Below are 22,037 nucleotides of genomic sequence, written 5' to 3'. Positions count from 1 at the left end.
TATTCAATGTTCACTTTTACATTTTGTCTACGCAGATGAAAAGTGTGACCCTAGATCACAAAACCGTTCACAGGTTGTACAAGCTTTCTTGTATAACGTTCGGTATTTGCGTTTAACACATAATGTAAAAAAAAGAAAAAGGTTTGAACGACGGCGCAATTTTACGTCAGAAAATGACGCTGCGTTACGTGGTGACGTGACCAAAACGGAATAATTTTCGAAACGGTTCATTGAAGTGATTTGTTCATAAGAGCCGATTCGCGGATTGAATCGGAATCCCTTCCACTATCTTGCCGTAACGCTCCTCCCTATGCGTGACGGTATTGGAGTCATGTGCGGATTTGGCCGCCCGGGCCGCCGTAGCGGCTATCGCAACCGGAAGTTTACGTTGGAGAGTCTTGCAGGGTGACAGCCCAACGCAAGGCTGCGCAGGATACGAGACCCCCGCGCGAATAAAAAGTGTTTATTATAATCAGACGTCCCGACATTAATGCGCATTGTATTAATGTAACGTTTTAATAATGGCCGCGGAGTTTTTAGTGATGTTGTATGAGTATTCTCCTCTCTTTTACATTACTGTCATATCAGTATGTTTCATTATCACCGTGGCTGTTGTGCTGGGCTGGTAAGTTCGTGTTTATCTGGATAAAACTGCGTTTTAATCCAGTGTTAGATGGTTTGGATTAAGTACGCACTTTAAGTTGATGTGTTTTGTGTTTAATATGGCATCACCAGTTGTCTAGTTCCCTCTTGAAAGCAGAAGCTGGTGGTTGTATCTTAATCTTTGTCTAACTAACTCTGGCCTCGTCTGTCAAGGTTTGGATTTGACGTCCCGGTCATTTTACGCAGCTCGGATGAGACTGAATCTCTAACACCCGTCCCTGAGAGGAAGATGGTACGGGTGACCAATCCCTTCGCTTTGGAGCTGGACTCTGCGGCTGCTACAGTATCTGGTGGGGAAACAGTAACGGTGTTGAAAGGAATACGGCAGGAGTAAAATGTGCTCAGTAAGTGTATGTGTTTTCTCCAGAGGGTGTGAGGTTACGGCCGTATTGTCTCGAAGACTGTGTCCTCAGCTGTTTCTGGGGCTGCGGGGTCCAGGCTCTTCAGGCGGCCCTTCAGAGTCACCAGCACGGGCTCCGGCTCCAGACTCCGGAGCTGTTTCAGGAGGCTCTGGAGCTAAGCTACCTCCACCACCACATCTTCAAGTATCCTTCTTCTATTTTCTTAGAAATAGCTCATTTCACATTTTCTGTGCAACAGAACACTGGAGGGAGACTCATTTCGACTGTCCTCGAGGTAAAGAAAATAGTAGTAAAGCTTACCTAAAAATAAAAATATGTCTAAATGTATTTGTAGAGTGCCATTAACTGAAATTAGAAAACTGACTCTAGAAAAGGAAAGTGATTCAGAGACAACTTGTACATAAAGTACATAATATGAGTAAAAAATAAACAACTGAATAAATTAACAATTCATCATTTCAGCATGAGTGCTTTTCAAATATTGTACATAAATGTATATGATATACTGTAACTATATATCTATATATACACAACTCATGCCATTATGATGATTTATCTTTAATAGAAAAATGTTCACTACCTTTCTGACTTTTGTGATCAGATAGCTTTTTTTAATGTCTCACCAAGGCTTTATGTATTTGATCCAAAATGCAGTAATACTGTGTATTATTAATATTACAAATAAAATATTTCTCTTTTAAAATGTCATTCATTCTTAGACAAAGACAAAACTAGATTGATGAATTGAATGTTCAGTTAGAAATCTAAATGTTTTGTGTTTATTAGAATGTAAGATTATACATTTCTCTCTCTCTCTCTCTATATATATATGTATATTAGTCATATATATATATAACAAATGTTAATTAGTGACAGCCCTTAAAAAATTTGATAGCCCTAAAAAAAAAAATTTGATATCATTTATTTATATATATATATATATATATATATATATATATATATATATATATATATATATATATATATATATATACTTGTTTATCATATATTAATAATATATTATAATTAATAATATTATAATAAATTATGTCTATATGACTACATAAATATACAGTGATAAAACACACTCACGTGACAAAAATTTTTTTTTTATTATGACGGAACACAATTTTATGCTTTATCCTTAACTCAGCATTAGTATACATAAAGAAGAAAAAGAAGAATACTTCACCCAGATGCCCAGAGATCTCGGGGTAGCAGATTTGGGCTTGCTCCCCCGGGATCGATACCCCTTGGTGGCTGTGCTCACGCTAGCCCATCCAGAAACCAGAGAAAGCTACAACATTGTAAGCAGCAGAGTCTTTTCTTCATCATTTGCTTAATCAGACGAAGATGAAATCCATTATTCTGTTGTCTTTCGAGGTGGCCAGCGTGACGGTCCTCCACGTTCCTGACGACAAATACAGACTCTCAGCGAGGATCCTGTTTCAGTATCTCCTCACGGCACAAGGGAATCTGTACGATCTGAAGGTATTTCTTTGGTGTTCTGGGATCAGTTTTCGCATGCTCGCTTTGATCACGCTTAACCTTCATCACCTAGCGTCCCTAAAGCAAAACGGGATGGTGGTTAATTATATAACGGTGATTTAAGTGCCTCGTCTGTTCTTTTTCCGCAGCCTCTCTTCATGTCAGCAGACAACAGCAACTTGTGTGGAACCGCAGAGCCTTCGACTAGCGCACAAGCGGCGGAGCCACAGCCGGAAAGGCCGGGCGAGAAGGGGGAGGAGTCTGATTCAGAAGGGGAGTGGCCGGATAGCCAAGGCAGGGACTGCGTGGTGTGTCAGAACGCACCGATCAACAGAGTGCTGCTGCCGTGCAGACACGCGTGTGTGTGCGACGGCTGCGTGTGCCACTTCCAGCACTGTCCCATCTGCCGGGCGTTCGTCTTCGAGTCTTTTGCTCTGGCTAACCAACCAGCTCGCGAGGAGGAGGAGGACGATTTATCTACAGAAGACTAAACCCGTGTAAACCTAGTATTAAAAGCAAGCCCTTGCTGGAAAGGCTAAACTCGGAAAGGATCGTAGCGTCCTCAAGGTAAGAAGATGCAGGCAGCTGACCTTTGACCCCGAAGTATGAACTCTTCCAGAATTCAGTCAGTTATTCAGTCAGTTTTAGGCTTTTGAAGTTGAATGTGCCCGTGAGATGTTTAATATAGAGTTTTTAAGTGGAATAGAATATTTATTTAAACTAACAAATACACATTTCAGAAGGAATCGTTGTGGAGTTTTTATTACCGCCGAAGGATTTCGAGAGATACAGCGAAGGGAGTTTATTTTATTTATTTTTTTTACTCATTGTCTTTTAATATGTGAAAAAGCAGGCCAGGCACACACAGTTTATATAACTGATCACACAGATTTCTATAGAGCTGTATCATCATACAAGTCTACACTTGGCCAACGGGTAAATATAACTTTTTTTTTTTTTTATCAAATTGGGGTAAACAATGCATAAACCGAACAGCTGAAGTCACTTGATGGTAACGATGGAAAGGGAACATCAGAATGCTTTCAAATGTTTACAAAAAAAACTATTGCAGTAACTAAAAAAAAAAAAAAAAGAAATGGAAAAGTGTTGTGTCCATGTACTGTTTACTGACCGACCCCTCACATTTATACTTTGCGCACAGAAAAAAAAAGGGTTTTATACAGGCTTGTAGTCCAGTTTGGACTCTAGCTTCTTAGAGTCTGCCACCTTCCTCACAGCTTTCATGAAGTCCTCCTGAGTCACATACTCGTGGTCGGCACGGATGGCAAACATACCTGTTGGACAAAAACGAGGAGAGGTCATACGGCGGGAATTCATGCTAAAAGTTGTAAATACTGACTAAATGCGTTTTCAAAATGTTTTATTGTATTTAGGGCTGCATCAACTAATCATCAGAGTAGATAAATCAATGAATTTGATGGATCACATACGTTTGTGAAAAATCATCTGACAGGCGACCTAGCTTGAAAACAGGCTTTACATTCAGTGCTCCAAACTGGCAGGGGCTATATCTAACATCGGAGTTAAAAAGACATTGTCAAAATAAATTACTGAATATAAATGTGGATTTTTATTTGATTAATCAAAAGGCAATCTACAGATTACTCGATTAGCAAAAGATGCAGCCCTAATTATATTAGCGATTTATAGTTTTAAGTCATGAACTATTCCTTCACTGCTTTTTTAGGACTCCTAGATTTGCACGTTGCGATGCATGAGACATTTCTTACCAGCTTCAGTGCACACGTTCCTCAAATCAGCTCCATTGAAACCATCTGAAAGCTTGACGATGGCTTCATAATCTGGAGATAAACGAAATGTGATGAGAAAGGAAAAGGAAGTAGCGGCAGCTGTAAAAACCGAACCAGACGATCAGAAGCGCACCTATGTCTCCGTGCTTGGTGATGGGTCCGGAGTGGATCTTCAGGATGTCAAGTCGAGCCTGTTCATTGGGCAACTCAATGTCTGTACGTGAGGACAAATCAAAATGAGTATGCTTTCTTACCAAAGTCACTGAATAATAGGGAAAGTCAAACTTACGGATCTTCCTGTCCAGTCGGCCCGGACGCAGCAGGGCGGGGTCTAAAGTGTCCGGCCGGTTAGTGGCCATGATCATCTTGACTCTGTGCAGAGTGTCAAATCCATCCATCTGATTCAACAGCTGACAGACAGAAGTATTTGCTCCAATTAGTGTTTTGTTCTTCGCTTGTACATTTGTACTTTTCTACGTCACGGAGTGGGTTTATTTTCATAACCCCGCCCAATTGTTTACCCACAGAAAGAAGGCGGAGCTATTATTCTCGCTGTAGTGTTGCTGATTCCTGAAACCTGCAGAGCAGCCTACACTGACAGTACATTGCAAGGAGAGTCTGGTGCTTCTGACTCACAAACTCTAAGTACCACTGACTACTTAACATGAGTTTTGAGCAGTGTGCTTGTTCGTCATTCCTCCGATCACAAATGGTGTTAGGTTTACAAGGCGTAATGCAACACATAAAAGGGCAGCATAAGTCATTATAATCCATAATTTTGTCCCCACTGGCTGCATCAAATACCTTGTTTATAAGGGGTATTAATAGTGTCACCAGGACACTGCCTCACATAAAGGGCCTGATATTCCTGTCACACACTTGTGGTATTGGCAATCGACCCGTTTCAAAAGGCAGATAAATAGTGGACCAACAATAAAGTACGGCAGGGATGAGCAACTTCAGTCCTGCAGAATTTAGCTCCAACCATAATCAAACACTACCTGTAGCCTTCTAGTGATCTTGAAGACCTTGATAAGATGGTTCAAGTGTGTCTGATTAGGGTTGGAGCTAAACTTTTTTTAAAACGTTAAACTCTATAAACACATTGCAGTACACCAAATGCACAAAATAATGTTTTTTTGGCAACCCCTTTAATTTAATAAGCTTCATTCAAAAACTAAGTTACAAAGCGCCTCCATACCTCCATCAGTGTCCTTTGGATCTCTCTATCTGCAGAGGTTCCTTCAGAAAACCGACGGCCACCTTCAAAAACACAAGCGCGCGTTCAATCAGTTAAGAAAAGCTGAATTTCCATTATGCGGTATAAGAACGGTTTGGGCTGCAGTGCGCCGAAGAGCATTACCAATAGCATCGATCTCATCCATGAAGATAATGCAGGGCTGATGGTCTCGGGCATAGTTGAACATCTCTCTGATGAGCCTGGCACTCTCACCAATGTACTTGTCAACAATGGAGCTGGACACCACCTGATAAACGACATGTGTTATACAACACTATGACCATACGGGTCAGTGCGACCCGAGCCGAACTGTTTGTTTATAGCACCCGAATCAGCATACCTTCAGGAAATTGCAGTCCAGCTGGCTGGCCACAGCTCTGGCAAGAAGAGTCTTTCCAGTGCCTTTAAAAAATTAAGCACTTTGTGGGAAAACGTACCATTTCACGTGCACATCGGTAATTCACTCAATTGCCCGAAGAAGCATAAAAGAGAGTCTGACCTGGCGGTCCGTACAGCAGGCAGCCCTTGGGAGGAATAATGCCCACCCTCTGGAACAGCTCAGGATTGGTCAGAGGCAGCTCAATTACCTACAAAAGACGATCATTTATTCATAATCAAGACATTTCAATGAGTTCAGTAAAGTTCAAGCTGTATTTACACTGCAAGGAGTGATGCACAGATCCAGTCTTTAAACACATACTCTGTCTGTTTACATTCAGGCATGCATGACCGTTTAAAATATTCACAATCTGCTCCGTCAAGCCCAGCGGAGTAGTCGTAATCTTCATGAATGCCATAAATCAGGATATTTTTGACATGCTTTACACTATTTACATGAACGGACATAAATGTGTAGTTAAAAATAATATCAAATGACATTAAATTGCAAAAAATAAAAACTTGGACATATCAGGTGACTAAGTATCGGAAATGTATCAGATTTCTAACCACCACAAAATAAAAACATGGCAAAGAAAAGTGATTTGCCATGTTCTTCCTACACATGATGAACATTTGCGCACAATATTTTTTTTTCAAAATACTCTAAATATCATGTATCACAATGCATTTAAAAACATCAGGCAGCACAGTTTCTTCAATGTTAATAATAAATGTTTAAGCACCAAATTATCACATAAAACGGTTTCTAAAGGATCATGTGAGACTGAACACTGGAGTAATGTTGCTTACAAATAAGCTCTGCGTCACATAAACGAATGACATTTAATACGATGCCAAATATACAGCAGCGATTTTAATTCAATAACAATATGACGCTTTTTGCTGTATTTTAGTCAAATAAATGAATCCTCGGAGAGCATGCGATTATTTTTCCTTCCAAAAATCCAAATCATTTCAAACTATAGTTCACCAGCTCATAATGATATTATATCAGTGTATATCGGACCTCTCTCAGCTCCCGGATCTGCTCAGACAAGCCCCCGATCTCCGAGTAAGAAACGCTGCCGGGATCTTCGTGAGACATGTTGTACACCAGAGGATCCACCTCGCGAGGCAAATACCTTCAAAGAAACAAAAATAGGCAGCGGTTCTTCTCAAAAGCATCTGAATAATGCAATTTCAGACACAAGCACTCCTGGCTTTTAGCTAAACGTGCTTGATGGCTCCTTACCTCATGATAGTGAGAGTCGTCATGTCCAGGGCCACTCTGGTGCCTGGTTTAAGCTTGGTTTTATCCAGCTGAAACAACAACAACAACTCCTGGTAAGACGAAGGACTTGGCGGTCACACGAAAATATTAATACTCAAATACCATTGACCTGTCTGCGACATCCAACCACATAACGAGGGCCGTTAGTTGCTTTGACGATAACTACAAAAGAAAAACTACTTTAGAAACAGAGCAGCGTTAGACCGGACTGGGCAAATACACCAGAAGAAACTTGATCCTTCACTTACATTTCTCCTCTGTCAGTTGTTTCAGTACCTCGCCGACAATCTAAAATACAAACGAAACGATTAGCCCATGAAAACACTGATGTCCAGCTAGTCAATAACGAAACCCCGAGGTATACTTTACCTGTCCCACACTCTGTAAAGCCTTCAGGTCGTTCTCGGACTTCTCATACTGTTTGGTGAGCTCCTTCAGCTGCTCTCTCACTGCAACAACATCAAGCGTTTCTTTTTATGCTGAAAGTTTCGTCTGCTTCATGTGTCAAGAGACGCTAAAGGCTCGTTGTGAGCGTCACCTCGTGGGGAATAACTAATAAACGGCTGCTTTTAATTACAGACTTTGTTAAATACAGCTAGAACTAGGAGAAAAGCACGCCGTGTACGTTTAGCTAGTGATTTAATAGGTGTCCGTCGTTAGTTTTCGCTGTTACCATTAGCGGCTAATTGATTTCAGCACTGCATGACAAAGCGACTTCCAGCACAGACAGCCGATGCAAAGCTAACAGAAGCAGGGAAAGCTGTCAAACTCAACAACAGCAGCCTCGCGGGCTTTAAAAAAATCACCACACTTACGCTCTTTGAGGCGTCCGTCAATCTCTTTATGCTCCAGTAATTTCTTTCTGTAATCTTGTAAACCCTTCTCTCTGTTATCCGCCATGTTCGCGACCGCTTCGCTCTCGCTTCTTCGTGCCGTTTAATGATAAAGGCTGGCAAAACCATCTGGCGGCGCACGACCGCCTCCTACCGGACGAGCGAGTACACGCGGGTGCTGGTCACGTGATTAGAATAGCCTCAAAAAGGGGATTTATTTCACTAATTCCGTTCAAAAAGTCACACTTGTGTATTGCGTTCATTCATTACACACGAACAAAAATAGATTTCTAATATTTATTTCATACATTGATTTTACTTTTAATTTTGACCGAACAAGTCGCTATCAGATTATTTATAATAATGTTAATTGTGTCATTTTTAAGTGATTGCATTTTAAACCAGCTTTATTTAATCACATCAAAAGATAAAATATTGATGAACGCCGGCAGGTGCTTTGATCGTTGAATAAGTCATTGCTTTCAGTTCTCTTGTTTGTCGCGCTGCTTTATTTTCTTTTGGAGGAACATTGTCATGAATTTTCTCATGAAAATTTACAGTAACACCAGACAAACCGGTTATGAAACGCATTTCCATAAATAGATTTTTTCCCCCCGTCGAAATTCTTGAAATAAAATATTAGTAAAAAAAATTGTATAGTTAAAAAATTTTAATTATTATTATTAAAAGAAAAAAAAATATATATATATATATATATATATATATATATATATATATATATATATATATATATAATACAAATGTATTCAAAATAAAAATTAAGCATATATATAAATAAAATAAATTATCTCTTTGTAAGTACAAATGAAGTAACTATTTGAGGATAGCATTTTGGAGTTATTAAATCAATTTTTGTGTTTTGTTTTTAAATCAACATCAAAATGTTACAAAATGTTACAAAGTGTGGTTCAGTAAAGCGAATGCATGGCGATGTATGTCATATTAAAGCCAAAATAGTTAAAGAGCCGGTTCCCTGTTTGCACAAAGGCCTTAGGTCATGCGTATTTAAACACGTCTCACAATAAAGCGTTGAGCCGAGGCAGCTCCACCACACAGCGGCGGTACAAGCACTCATTTCAGAAGAAACTACAGCTCGGTGTGCAAAAGTAATCAGTTCCCAAAACACTCCGCATTTATTAAAAACAGGGGTAAAGAGTGTAACTAACTACTAAAAGCTGATGTCAAAGACAAATGTTCACGATGTGGGCTTAAATCCCAGATTCGGTGAACGTTTGACCAGACGTCTTTCCCACAGAGGACGAACTGTTTACAGCAAGGTTCATCTTCATCTTACTTGATCATCCACTCGCTCCATACCAAACTTTATTATTTTCTATTAATAGCAGTATCTTGAAATCTTCGCCACAGTTCGCAGTCACCAAGGGGGCCGATCACAGAGATTATTTATTGTTGCAAAATTTTTATTGTTGCAAAACTACACCTCTTTAAAAGCGGCGCGCGCTTCAGCAAACAAACGGCACGAAAGCAAAGCGAGGCAAAGAACGAGAGAAGGAAAAGTAAAGCGCCACAGCCCCATCCGTGATCCCTCTCTGGTTTCAGAAAGCTTTAAAAGCGCATTCTGCGGATTTAGTGTCAATTCGGTGTACCGAAATAAATGAAAAACACAATTAAACGGGCATTACTTCATCTACGAGAGTCTGGCCCGTCTATCGTTTGATCCTCGGCCTGTTTGAAAGAACAATATCGGCAGATCTCACGTCTCTGCTCTCTCACGCTGCGTAATTTTATTTAGATCAGCAGTTTTTTTCTTTCTGGTCAGTTACAGGAAATAAAGACAAGTGGGGGGGGGGATTCGAATTCAGTCGCACTTCCTCTCAGCTTTCCGTACGTAGGCAGCGTGTGCACTTGATACTAGATGAGGACGCGTGACCTCGGTGTCTGCATGCGGAGGAGCCTGGGAAACATCACACGGCCGGAGAAGACGCGAGACATCTGGCCTGCTTAGAAACGGGTCTCTTAACTCGGTTTTACTCATCCGGATAACGTTATCAGATCTGAGGTCTCTTTGGGTTCGGGTCTGCTGAGAAAGCGAGGCCGTGTTTGTTGGTGTGACGCAGGCTGCAGAGATGGCTGCGCTGGGAATCCGTCTTTTAATATCTGTCACAGGTATTCAGATGTGTATAGATATGCTCTGTTTTAAACCGCAGACGGCCTTTTTGTTCGTTTCACGTGAAAATGTTCATCTGTTTTTGGCTCCATTTGACAACAAACTTAGCACAGTTGAAACAAGCCACAACAATGTATAATGAAAGCAAGCCGTGACAGGGTGAAATGAGTCCTATACATCGTGTTGTGAGTGTTTGATCAGTCCTGGGCCGCTTCGGCCTCAAACGGTCTCATTATCAGTGCAGCGCCATTTCATTTCCTTTGACAGGCATTCGTGCTGCTGCTCTTTTTTATCGTGAAAAGTGACACCTTGTGGCAAAACTGATTAGTGTAAAAAAAAATGTATGCATGTGTGCTACCTGAGACAAAGTACGAGGTACACGTTTACAAAAAAGAGCCAATTATAACATATAAACATGTCGAGGACATATTGGCTGTGTATTGTTTATGCCTAGAATATGCCCGTGTAGATTACGCGTCCATTTTCACACATAAACAACTCGACTTTTATCTTTTGCGGCTTTAAAAAAAGCGACTTTCTAAAGACAAAGTCAGAGGGGAGAAAAACAATCTGTGAACTGTCTGCCTAAAGCTCTGGATTAAAGGCGGGCTACAAAATAACGCTGTTTTAAAAATAATAATAATAATAATAATATTATTATTACTGTACATTCCCTCTTTATTTTAATGCTGAGAAACTAACAAACGTGGGGTTTATGAATGACTAAAAATCTAGTTTTTGGTTTCTGGCTGGCCCTAAAGTCAGTAAATGGACGGCTAATGATTTATTTAGACCGGAGCAGACAAACACGTCGCTCTCGACGGGACAAAGAACGCTTCAAATAAAACGACTGCGATGCCGTTCGGTTATAACGCCCTGCGGGTCCAGCGAGGGACGGCTAAAGGTTTTGTTTTGACAGTCTGCTGGTCCTGAGCTGGTCTCCACAAAGGAAAGTGCATCAGGCAGCATTCCGGCCACAGACCATGTCCATCGACGGCCCAGGCTTCACACTTCCGCTCCAGCGCATCACGTGACGCAGCACGCTCCGGTCGTTATTCGGGTTATCTTATCTCACCGCCGAGCGCTCGCGTTTTTCGGATCGTTAGCACTCATTTATATTAGTCTTAATCAGAGTTAAGGAGCGTGTTTACAGCGGCGAGCCAGCGAACACAAATCATAATTAGCGTCCTCTTCGAAAGAAGCTTTGGAGATTTGTTTCTCACTTTGCGATAAACACAGGCGTGCAGTTTCCCAGCGGTCAAATCATCCGTCTATATTTATCTCCTTCACAAAAAAATGGCGACATCTGTTTTAAAGAAAGAAGAAACGGAGAAGATATGTTTCAAATTAAATGTATGACCGCGTTGAGCATCCAGTAATACTGAGGTTGTTTTGAACATCAAAGCACTGAGCTCTGAGAAAACTAAATGTGTGATTATTTATTAACTACTTAATGGGAGAAGAGGACAGCAAGAGTGTTTTATGTAGTTTATTATGAAGTAATTGTTAAAAATAAAGCTTTTTTGTTTTTCAAACTATACCAATTCCTCAAAAAGTATCTTCATTTGTGTAGATTTTGCTTAGTTAGACAGTTGAACCTGGAGCAACATTTTAATCAAAAAATGCAGGGCCCTGTTTTGATGATATAAAGTCTAAAGCGCACGGCGCAGGTGCATTCAATCCACTTTTGCTATTTTAAGGACGGGAAAACGGTCCCCGGATAGGCGAAATGGGTTTGATGGCTGTTTTATGGGCGTAACGTGCAATAAACCAGTTAAAGTCTCATCTCTCATTCCCATCTCTCGTCCATGGGCACACAAACAAAGCATTTGCTAGTTAAAGGTGTTGTCCAAATGCAATATATTGGATACGTTTTTTTCACCCGGCCCCTCCTTGACGCACGCGCAGGTTGCCAGATTCCGGCTCACACCCCCTTTTATTTTCCAGTTTCCAACATTGAAATGAAACGCGCAGCGTTTTCCGCCAACTGGCAACCCGGCGTTCCGAAACGCGATTGGGTAAACTGGAAGTGGGCGGGTTTCACAAACAACACAGAGGCGGACGTTCATACCCCGAACGCACATTTTCAAAGAAAAATAATTAACTGCAGCATTGATTCTCAGATAAACAAGTATGTTAACTTAGCATGTTTCTGAAATGCCTGCAAACATATTATAGTATTGTTATGCTCTACTAGAGTCAAAATCCTATACAGCAAGCTAAACGCTGGACAGGAAATTGAGAAACTAAAACTAGCACCATACCTGACCATATGCCTACACCTAAACCTAACTTTATTTAAATGTAATGACAGATGAATGACAGGGCTGTACAAGCACCAAGCGCTGACTGTAAGGCACTGAATCTGATTGGTCGGTCGCAGTGTTGTCCTGCAAGGACAGACAGCCCTGTACACAATGGAGACTGTTGATGCTAAAGGCTCTTGAAGAGACAGCATGGTTCCAGAGTAAACACAGCTGCTTCGCTTAGACAAACCCTCGGTGTCTGTGGGAACCAAGACGTTTCGGTTTGGCCTTCTAGTAGCTGACCAAGTCATAATGAAGGATATAACAAGAATGAGTACAACTCTAGCCGGCCTAGATGGATTTTATTTTTTTATTTCGGTCTTCATATAAACAAAATTAAAGGAAGATTTTGTCTATGAGTAATGGTTGGAATAAAATAACAGATTACTGATTGGTTTAACTGGATTGCTATTTTTATCCCACATACTTCAGCCATTGAGACATAGACTACTGGTCAAAAGTTTGGGGAATATGCATGTATTTATTTAATATTTAATGTTGATGAAAGTCTCTTATGCTCACTAAGACTTCATTTATTCGATGAGTCCAAAATATCAACTTTGTATTTCAATATATTTCTGCGAATTTTCAGCATCATTACTTCAGTCTTCATTCTGATATGCTGATTTGCTCCACAAATGTTATTGTTTCTTTTTGTTATCAATGTTGATAAAATGTTGTTTAATATTGTTATACTTATACAGGATTCTAATAAAAGAGTGCATGCCTATTAACGGTCACGTATGTAGTTTTGACGCAAGGAGCACTCGAGAAGTAAAATAAACTTGAACAGGTTTGATCCTTTTAAACGGGCAAAATAAATATATACGGGCAGGCAGAACATAAACTACAAGTGTAGGTAACCTCGACGAGCGGACAAACATGAACTCAACACACACACAGGACTAAATACACAAGGAAATGGACCAAATTAACAGGGAGCAGGTGAAGACAATTACACAATTAACACGAAGGGAAGGTAGGGCACAGAGAGCACATGGCACGAGACAAAAACAATAACACAGTCCAGAGACGTGACAGTTAACATGCTGGCTTTTTAGTAGTGCTTATTAAGCACGTATTCTGCTAAACTTAAAAACTACCTCGATAAGTAGCAAATGAGCAGTTTACTGAGGCACAGGTCATAATGTTTTGTTAACAGTGAGCATTATATCTTCAGACAAGATATTGTCTGAACATTATATGTTCAGACAAGTCCTGGAATTTCATCAAACAAAACCCATCTCTGAGATTTCCTGCTTCCTTTCCGGGATTGTTTCATCACTTTTTCAGTTTACTTTAATGATGAAGTCATGTTTTAATGTTCCTCCTGATGTGTGTTTAAATCAGTTTATTGGTTTACTGATTGTCATCGTGTGTGTGTGAGTGTGTGTGTGTGTGTGTGTGTGTGTGTGTGTGTGTGTGTGTGTGTGTGTGTGTGTGTGTGTGAGTGTGTGTGTGTGTGTGTGTGTGTGTGTGTGTGTGTGTGTGTGTGTGTGTGTGTGTGTGTGTGTGTGTGTGTGTGTGTGTGTGTGTGTGTGTGTGTGTGTGTGTGTGTGTCTGTGTGTGTACACCGCTGTGTGTTTTAGCTCAGTTCACCCGCAGGTCTGGTTTTGTGATATGATCTGATTATTATGTGAGAAACAAGCAAGAACATGTTTGTCATTGCATACTACATATTACATGTAGCAAGTATTTATTTAACATATTCTAGCTCACTTATAATAATTTGACATGTCAGGGTTTAAATACTTAGCAGCTACAAAGGGATCAGTCGTCTATTAAGCGCACATAATTATGTTTTATTAATTTAATATTCAATGTTCAAACTTGTGTTAACTGCTTTTCTTACTAGTTAAACCACTAAAAATATTAAATTGTGGTGGACAATACATTTCATTAAATCATAAAAATAAAATAGACATGGATGGATGGATGGATGGATGGATAGACAGACCGATAGACAGACAGACAGACAGAGAGATAGATAGATAGATAGATAGATAGATAGATAGATAGATAGATAGATAGACAGAGAGATAGATAGATAGATAGATAGATAGACAATTATTAGATAGATAGACACAGATAGATAGATAGATAGTGTGACGAGTCGGCTGCCCCTCCCCTTTATTGTCATCATCACCCAGTCCTTTATTCGCCGCCCTTCACCAGTCTCCCGACGGGAGTGGGTGTGTTCGAGAGAAGGGGCGTGGTATTGGTCAGGTCTGGCGGCGTGTGGCGAGGCATACCTGAAGTGAATCGAGGCTCGTCACCGCCGCCGTTAAATACCGAGCGTGCCTCTCCTCGAGAGACCAGTCTCTTCCCCCGTGCATGCACGCTGGTGTCCTCGTGGGTCCAGGAAGGGTGTGTGAAGGGACTCGCCACACCGCCAGAGAAGCTTGCTGTCGGACACCGTAGTCCAGGCGATGACCGCACCCGGGTACGGCTGACGGGCCAGGATGCCGAGCTGTTTATCCCCTTCAAAACTGCCGACCGGAGGAAAGAAGTGACGGAGAAGCCGCGGGAAAAAGCCGCCGCCCCTCGCGCCCTGGACCAGAGAGGGGAGCGCGTGCGGCCGCCGGACTCCGCCCCTTACCTGGACCCTGCCCCCTGGAGCACTACCTGACCTGCACTCCCCCTGCAGCACGATGAGGACACCAGTTCCCCCGTTTATTTGGACACTTTTCCCCCTGGACACTTTTTGTATATATTTTGTTAATAAAAAGCCTCTCCGAGGCCTGACGCCACGCCCACTGTGTCTGTCGTTGGCTCCTCCCGCCACAATAGATAGACATGGATGGATATACAGACAGATAGATAGATAGATAGATAGATAGATAGATAGACATGGATGGATATGCAGACAAATAAACGGACAGACAGATAGATAGATATGGGATGCCAAAATAAACCAGTGGTCTTTTGGGACATCATTCATTATTTTGAGGTTTGGACTCTGCAGAAATTCCAACATGAACAAAAAAATTTCAGGATAATATCCAAGATACACATTTTCATAATCTTATGAACTTTCCCAGAAAACCGAGATGTACATTCATCTCAGTTTCTTTCTACTGGATGATTTATAATTACTGTGATGGATATACATTACTGAGAATATGATCAAGTAACTTACAGAACTTTTGGTAAAATGACCTTTTTAGGTACAGAACGCTGGTATGACTAGTCTTTTCAAAATCTGCACGAATGTTGTGTAATGCTTTAATATTTCTACCTGTAACAACGTTGTCATTACTGGTATTAAGGGATATTAAATTCATTATTTTTACACAACTAAAGCTCATCCACGATTTGATTTATGACAGTGATATTTAAATGCAAGCATTCTTTTAAATGTGTTTAGAATTTAATTACAAAACTAATCAATTACTTTGACTTTTATAATGCAGGCAGAAAATCTGAGATGGAAAAAAACAAAAACAACAAAACTAGAGAGACTTTAGAGAGATTAAGCTAGAAAATGCAATAAAAGTGAAAATATTTCTGAAGCTTTAGATGACGCATGTTTGAATTCAGCAGAACACTTCAAAGCTTTCTGTGGAATTCTGGGAGCACTCTTAATTCTTGACTATTTCCTAAATAAAGTGACTAAATGGTTTCTGAGTCCTGGTGTAATAAAGCTCCTGTGTGTGTGTGTGTGTGTGTGTGTGTGTGTAAGTGTGAGAACAGCTTTAGTGAGGTTTGTCTGTTTACTCCGTAAATAAACTGCGCAACTTCTTCTAAATGTTTCTCAAGGAGAAACTCCTGCTATTGTTGAGTCATTTCAGGATAGTCATCAAAATGACTGCCGTTACGCAATCTGTCATCAGTGTTGAGTTTGAGGTGTCGAGGCGGTCCGGGCCGTATTTCCTGAGCACATGTGAATGAGTCTTATGTCAACACGCGCGCACATGCTCTTCAGACGTTAGCCCTGTCTCTGGAGGAGGTTAATGGCTTTCGGAGCCAGAGAGAAAGACCGGGTCAAAAAGAATAAAGAATACAGACACTGTTGTTATTAATAGAAAAATATTCATTATTTATTGTGTTGGGGTTCTACAAACCTGGGCCAATTATACCATTTATGTTTTACAAAAGAACTGTTATTGAATTATTTTTTTCCTGGTCAAGTCATTTGGTGCATTAGTCTTTTTTGCTATTAAGTGCTGTTATGGAAGTGTCATTCTATTATACGTTACTTTTACAATACGGTTGTATTTTGTACACGCAACGTAGTTTTATTATGAAAAATAATATATGGATTTTATTAAATGCATTATGAATGCAGACGCTGACACGTTTTCTCGTCGATACACCCTTGGGAACTTCAGAGGTGCTTCACAAAATTTGATAAAGTTTTTAAAGACTGTTACATCCGTCTTTGCTAATTAAATAAAAATAAAAATTGAAATTTCTGTCATCATTTAAAAGTCCTAGAGTAGTTCCAAACCTGCTCAAATGTCTTTGTTCCGCTGAATAAAAGTAAGATAGTAAGCAAAGTTTGTAACCAGGCTGTTTTGGTCACCATTGACTTCCATAGTAAGAAAAAACACCTACTATGGAAGTCAATGGTGACCCAAAACAGCCTGGTTACAAAGGTTTGGAACCACTTGACTAAATTTAAAATTCGTTTACCAGTATAAAAATGTTTTGCCTAAATAGTTTTACCACAAATAAGTATACAAATCCTTACTCTTTTTTTTTCCTTCTCTATAGCAGTGTGGGAATACTTCGCGACTATGTAAATATTTGAATATTTCACCAAAGTGCGAAGCGACTTGAAAAGACGATTTGCACCAGGCTCAGTCGGGGCCGGTTCTCCTCTGGCGTCTGAAAAAAGATCCAGTACCGATCTCGGGTTCAAAGAGGGTCCTTTACCCTGCAGGGAAATAGGTATAAACACAGCCGTAACCGGCACTAATTTAACAAAAGAAAATACACACAACAGATAGTCCCTTCAGATCAGGTGCCCGTGACAAATTGTGGCAAACGTTAAAATAAGCAAACGCTGGTTCCTGGAATACTTTATCAAAAAAATAACAGGTTTGGAGCCTGCGCAGGGTATACGCAATGAACTGGTCGGATGGCCGGACTGACAGATAAACGTTTGCCGGCGGTCTTTCCTTATAAGGACCCCTCTCTTCCCTTCTGAAAACGTCTAATTAAAGAAACACAATAAAAGCACACATGGACCCCGTCAGAGTATAGGCCTGTAAAGGTGAACAACGGGACACCGATTACTTTTTCATTAGTCTGCGAGCCCGCAGTTAAAAATGAAACAAAAAACAACACGCAGGTCGTAAAAAGAAAAGATTACATGCAGATCAGGAAATTACCTTGAACTAAAAACCGATGTGTATTGTGGGAAACAACACAACCACTTAAGCAACCTCTGCTTTTCCCAGGTCTTTATTCAATTTGCAACGCATAACAGCGGCTGTAAAATTTCAGATTTGCAACTTTGATTCCGTCACTGCGATTGAATTCATTCTCGTAAACCCGTCTGGTGTGTCCGCCTTAGATTTTGAGCTGAATACCAAGTTGTGCATGCGAAGCAACAACAAAAACCACTAGAGGAAGTCAACCGATGGAAAGAATCAATCACATCCTTTAGTTACGCGTAAAAAACCTAAAACACAAACTGTGCCAGATTCGATTATGAGTCAGAGCTGGTTTGAGGTCATAAAGAATGTAAAGTGTTGCTTTATTGTCCAGAGATATCTATGAAGACATCCACTCTTAAATATAAAGGTCATTTATTGGCATTGATGGTTTCATGAAGAACTCTTAACATTCGTGGAATCATCTTTGTTGTGGGAAAATGTTCTTGAGATTATTAAAAGAAAGTAATGGTTATTCTAAAGAGTGTTCATTGAAAAATGTTCATCGTCTTTTATTGCAGACCCCCTTTTAGAACCTTTGTATCAAGAGTGCGGGACCAAATAAGTCCAGAACTTCAATGGTTGCAAACATCTGCACTTGAGGAATCCAAAACGACTGCTAAAATGCTTTTAAAGGAATAGTCCGTTTAAAAATCTGTCATCAACCCGTCTTTCTACGGCGGAGCACAAAAGAAGACATTTGAAGTACGTCGAGGAACCACACAACATTGGAGCCAATTTATTTATTTTTCCATTTGTGACCCTTGACCACAAAACCAGTCAGAAGTAGGTATACTTAAGGGTATGTTTGTAGCAATATCCAAAAATACATTGTATGGGTCAAAATTATTAAAAAAATAAAAGTAATCACGTTCCATGAAGGTGTTTTTTAATTTTCCTACCGTGAATACATCTAAACTTAAGAATGCGAATATCCGTGGATTGTATCTAGAGGTTAATGTTGTAAATGTGCCCTACACCAAATCCACCCCTAAACAGCACAACAGTGTTATCAAATGCAAAACTGATATAAAAACACATTTTTCGATGCCGCCGTGTCGTTTCAACTTCCTTTTACGCAGAACTGAACCGTGCTCTGTGAGCTGCAGAACAAACCGGTTCAAAAGCATCGGTTTTCAAACAACCCAGCATATTAATATCGCTTTGAAGTCATAACATGATATTCTTCAGGGAATTGTGTGAAACGACGCTTTTATCAAAACTGTACATTTTTGTTTTTACTGCCATTTCTTTTGGAAACCGCAGAGACATGTACTTGTCGGTTGTGTTTCGCTTGATGGTAATTTTATCAATACTTCAAGATCGTTTTAAAACCATCTTGCAACCGCAATATCAGGAGACTGATCCAAAGCAGTTCCTTCAAGGAAAAACCTTTATTTCCTCAGTTTAGCCCGCTTAACCTTCCCTCCAAACGACTGTCTTCCGTCAAGCTGTTCAGCTCTTTCACAATGAAACCGACTTGCTAGGACACGATTCAGTCCTGCATACATTTGCAACGGAACGTAGAAAAAAAAAAAACGATGAAGCATGAAGTCACACAAGAACCGCATTCCCCACGCAGTTGAAACAGGAAGCACAGCTCTTCATTTCGGCCTGTAAATGTTTATTTATATTTACCATTAGATTTCCTCCTGATAAATAAACACTTGTTTTCCTTCCGGCGTACAAAAATGTTCTACTCTCCATAAATAAAGGCAATAAATAAGTTTAAGTGTACTCTTTTTATATTCTCCATTATATTATAGACGCTTCATCCTCAGGTCCTACATCCATCTGCTCGGTTATCCATCGACGTGGATCTTCATCCTCTGCTATTTTCATTATGCGAGTGAGCGATCACTCCACAATCTTTCCCACAAGCAAAAAAAGAGTTTTTTTTTTGAGTTTTAGAGATCAGGAGCCAGCAGTTCCAGGAACTCCGGTGTAGACTTTCATCACACTGCTTCCCTCTGGATCTTCGGGTGGCTTTGACTGATACAGGACTGGATGGATGCTGTGGACCTTCTCCTGCGTGGGTTTGAACTTTGCGGTCTTGCACATCTTGTCCCAGAGCAGACGAGGTACTGGGGGGCTGAGGATGATGAAGACCAAGGGGTCTATGATGGGGTTGGCCGACACTAAAAGGAGGATTATGCGATCGCTTTTGTGATGAGGTTGGTTGCAACAAGTGTTGATGTACACTTGAATCTGTGGAGACAAGAGCACAGTGTGAACTGTATGTTGTGCGTAAACAGTGAATCAAAATATATATAAGTATAAATATAAAAACATGCTCCCACTTTTCATTTTGAACAGCGTTTCTAATAATAAATACAAACCCAACCTGACATGTTTGTCCTGATAATAAAAGCAACTTGGTTCAATATTTAGTCTAACGCAATGACATTTTTACATTTAAAAAATATTAAATATGAACTAGTAGGCTATCAATTTGATTAGTACCTACTTTTATATTACTACCACACAGTAACAAATGTGTATTTTTTCTATTCATTAGGTATTGTTTCAATGAAAGTGACTAATATGTATTAAATTATTTATTGTTTATTTATTTCCTACTACTAATTTATTAACTTCGCAGTGTGACAAGCAGCTATGTTTGGAACAGGCTTATTTACTTTGTTTGTGACTAGTAATTACTATTATTAATGGCTGATTTGAAGTGTTAAAAATTAAAAATTACTACTCAGTTATATGAATTATATGAACACCAATACCTAGATTTACAACTAATAAATATAAATATATATATATATATATATATATATATATATATATATATATATATATATATATATATATATATATATATATATATATAGGTAAATAAAATAAAACCCTTTTACTTTTTGGTATGTTTTTTTTTTTAGTCCACTTTGGACATTCTACTAACAGTAAGCTTAATTAGCTGACAAGGCTTACCACAAGAGGAAGAAAGCAGATGACGAACGTTATTGTCATGAACCCGAGCAGCACAAGATGTTCAACCTCCTTCGCGATGGACCGGTGTCTCCTGTGTCCCCGCTGCCGACGGACCGAGCTCCGCCGCGCCTTGCTTCTTCGGTACATGAGCAAAAGGTGATAGATCACGGAGACGTTGCACAGAACCGTACACACTATCATGACGAGCAAACATGACGCGTAGATGATATTGAACACCACGTGCCTGTTCGCAGACGGGTGCATGTCGATAAAGCACCAGGTCCCGGGACAGTGCTGAATAAACTCCCCAAAACCGAGGAAAGGTGTGGCGCTGAAAAGAGCGCCCAGCAGGTATATGAGCGCGACGGCGATGTACCCGCATCGTTTACTCAAGCGCTTCTCGTAAAAGTAAGGGTGTCCGATGGAGAGCCAGCGCTCCACCGCCATGGAGAGAAGAATGGCGAGAGTGACCAGGCTGAAAAAAGTCATCGCGTACCCAAAGTGTACGCAAACCAATCGGTTCTCACTCATCCCGACCAAAGATTCGTTCCTCAGGTACGCGGTTAAAACCAGAGGGCTGACCGAGAAGGTTCCCAGCAAATCCGTGAAGACCAAAGACGTGACTAGGACTTGGAACAAAGATGCGGGCTGCTTCCTCCGCCGCATCTCCAAGAGAATTAGGGCGACCACGTTCCCGAGGACGCCGGCGGAAAACATGAGCGCGGATATTGTGGGAGATCCATGGGAGACAGTGGGCTGCTCGTTGCATCTGTCGTTATTCAAGCTTGGCGCCATAAAAAAAAATACTATCCGGTAGCTGTCCCGTTTGGGGTGAGTTTGAGCTTAAAGAAAAATAGTGAATGGTAGTAGCCGTAGTGAAACCGAAGTTTTAGTGGAGACGAAGTTTTATGCACAGCCCATGGACTTCCAGACGACCGTAAGCGAAAGTGAGGTGGGGTTTCAGTAGAGCATGCTCTGATGTCAACAGCTAATGAGTCACCACGTCTAAGTGTCCTAGACGTAAAACGTAATTTACGCAATTTGGATCTGTTTATTAAGCTTTCATGCTACTTAAATAAATCGATAAATGATGTATTACTAAAATTTTCATATACATCTATCACAGTGGTTCTCAGCCCTCGTCCTGAAGGGCCACTGACCTGCAGAGGTGTGCTCCGAACTTGATTAAACTCACCTGCCTGTAAAACTCACCACTAGTAGTCCTAAA

The 22,037-nt window shown here is 40.4% G+C and overlaps 3 protein-coding genes across 3 annotated transcripts; 1 reads left to right on the top strand and 2 right to left on the bottom strand.

The window, feature by feature from the left end:
• Nucleotides 1-381: 381 nt before the first annotated feature.
• cgrrf1 (cell growth regulator with ring finger domain 1) lies at nt 382-3,114 on the top strand. Its single transcript, XM_043219272.1, has 6 exons — nt 382-625; nt 817-953; nt 1,031-1,208; nt 2,185-2,332; nt 2,409-2,516; nt 2,663-3,114. The coding sequence occupies exons 1-6, from the start codon at nt 522-524 to the stop codon at nt 3,002-3,004; spliced, it is 1,017 nt and encodes a 338-aa protein (XP_043075207.1). The 5' UTR covers nt 382-521; the 3' UTR covers nt 3,005-3,114.
• A 196-nt stretch (nt 3,115-3,310) lies between these two features.
• Nucleotides 3,311-8,168, bottom strand: psmc6 (proteasome 26S subunit, ATPase 6). Its single transcript, XM_043219270.1, has 14 exons — nt 8,013-8,168; nt 7,567-7,646; nt 7,446-7,485; nt 7,307-7,359; nt 7,159-7,226; nt 6,934-7,048; nt 6,025-6,112; nt 5,866-5,927; nt 5,649-5,772; nt 5,487-5,548; nt 4,575-4,695; nt 4,419-4,499; nt 4,265-4,336; nt 3,311-3,808 (listed from the first exon to the last, which is right to left on the bottom strand). Exons 1-14 carry the CDS (start codon nt 8,095-8,097, stop codon nt 3,690-3,692), a joined length of 1,170 nt encoding a protein of 389 aa, XP_043075205.1. The 5' UTR covers nt 8,098-8,168; the 3' UTR covers nt 3,311-3,689.
• Nucleotides 8,169-18,572: 10,404 nt separating this feature from the next.
• Nucleotides 18,573-21,779, bottom strand: ptger2b (prostaglandin E receptor 2b (subtype EP2)). The gene is made up of 2 exons (XM_043218595.1): nt 20,810-21,779; nt 18,573-20,074 (listed from the first exon to the last, which is right to left on the bottom strand). The coding sequence occupies exons 1-2, from the start codon at nt 21,602-21,604 to the stop codon at nt 19,781-19,783; spliced, it is 1,089 nt and encodes a 362-aa protein (XP_043074530.1). The 5' UTR covers nt 21,605-21,779; the 3' UTR covers nt 18,573-19,780.
• Between the last annotated feature and the right edge of the window lie 258 nt (nt 21,780-22,037).

Source organism: Puntigrus tetrazona, chromosome 20, assembly GCF_018831695.1.
Source record: "Puntigrus tetrazona isolate hp1 chromosome 20, ASM1883169v1, whole genome shotgun sequence".
NCBI lineage: Eukaryota > Metazoa > Chordata > Actinopteri > Cypriniformes > Cyprinidae > Puntigrus > Puntigrus tetrazona.
This window is presented reverse-complemented; position numbering and strand designations above follow the sequence as displayed.

What these genes read in the sequence shown, in the direction of transcription:
- cgrrf1 (XM_043219272.1), top strand. Translation starts at nt 522, where the DNA reads ATGGCCGCGGAGTTTTTAGTGATGTTGTATGAGTATTCTCCTCTCTTT. An exon ending in TGCGGCTGCTACAGTATCTG is followed by an intron (nt 954 to 1,030) that starts GTGGGGAAACAG and finishes TGTTTTCTCCAG; the next exon opens with AGGGTGTGAGGTTACGGCCG. An exon ending in CTCCACCACCACATCTTCAA is followed by an intron (nt 1,209 to 2,184) that starts GTATCCTTCTTC and finishes ACTCAGCATTAG; the next exon opens with TATACATAAAGAAGAAAAAG.
- psmc6 (XM_043219270.1), bottom strand. Translation starts at nt 8,097, where the DNA reads ATGGCGGATAACAGAGAGAAGGGTTTACAAGATTACAGAAAGAAATTA. An exon ending in TGGACTGCAATTTCCTGAAG is followed by an intron (nt 5,773 to 5,865) that starts GTATGCTGATTC and finishes GTCGTTTATCAG; the next exon opens with GTGGTGTCCAGCTCCATTGT. An exon ending in CACCAAGCACGGAGACATAG is followed by an intron (nt 4,337 to 4,418) that starts GTGCGCTTCTGA and finishes GTTTATCTCCAG; the next exon opens with ATTATGAAGCCATCGTCAAG.
- ptger2b (XM_043218595.1), bottom strand. Translation starts at nt 21,604, where the DNA reads ATGGCGCCAAGCTTGAATAACGACAGATGCAACGAGCAGCCCACTGTC. An exon ending in TCTGCTTTCTTCCTCTTGTG is followed by an intron (nt 20,075 to 20,809) that starts GTAAGCCTTGTC and finishes TTGTCTCCACAG; the next exon opens with ATTCAAGTGTACATCAACAC.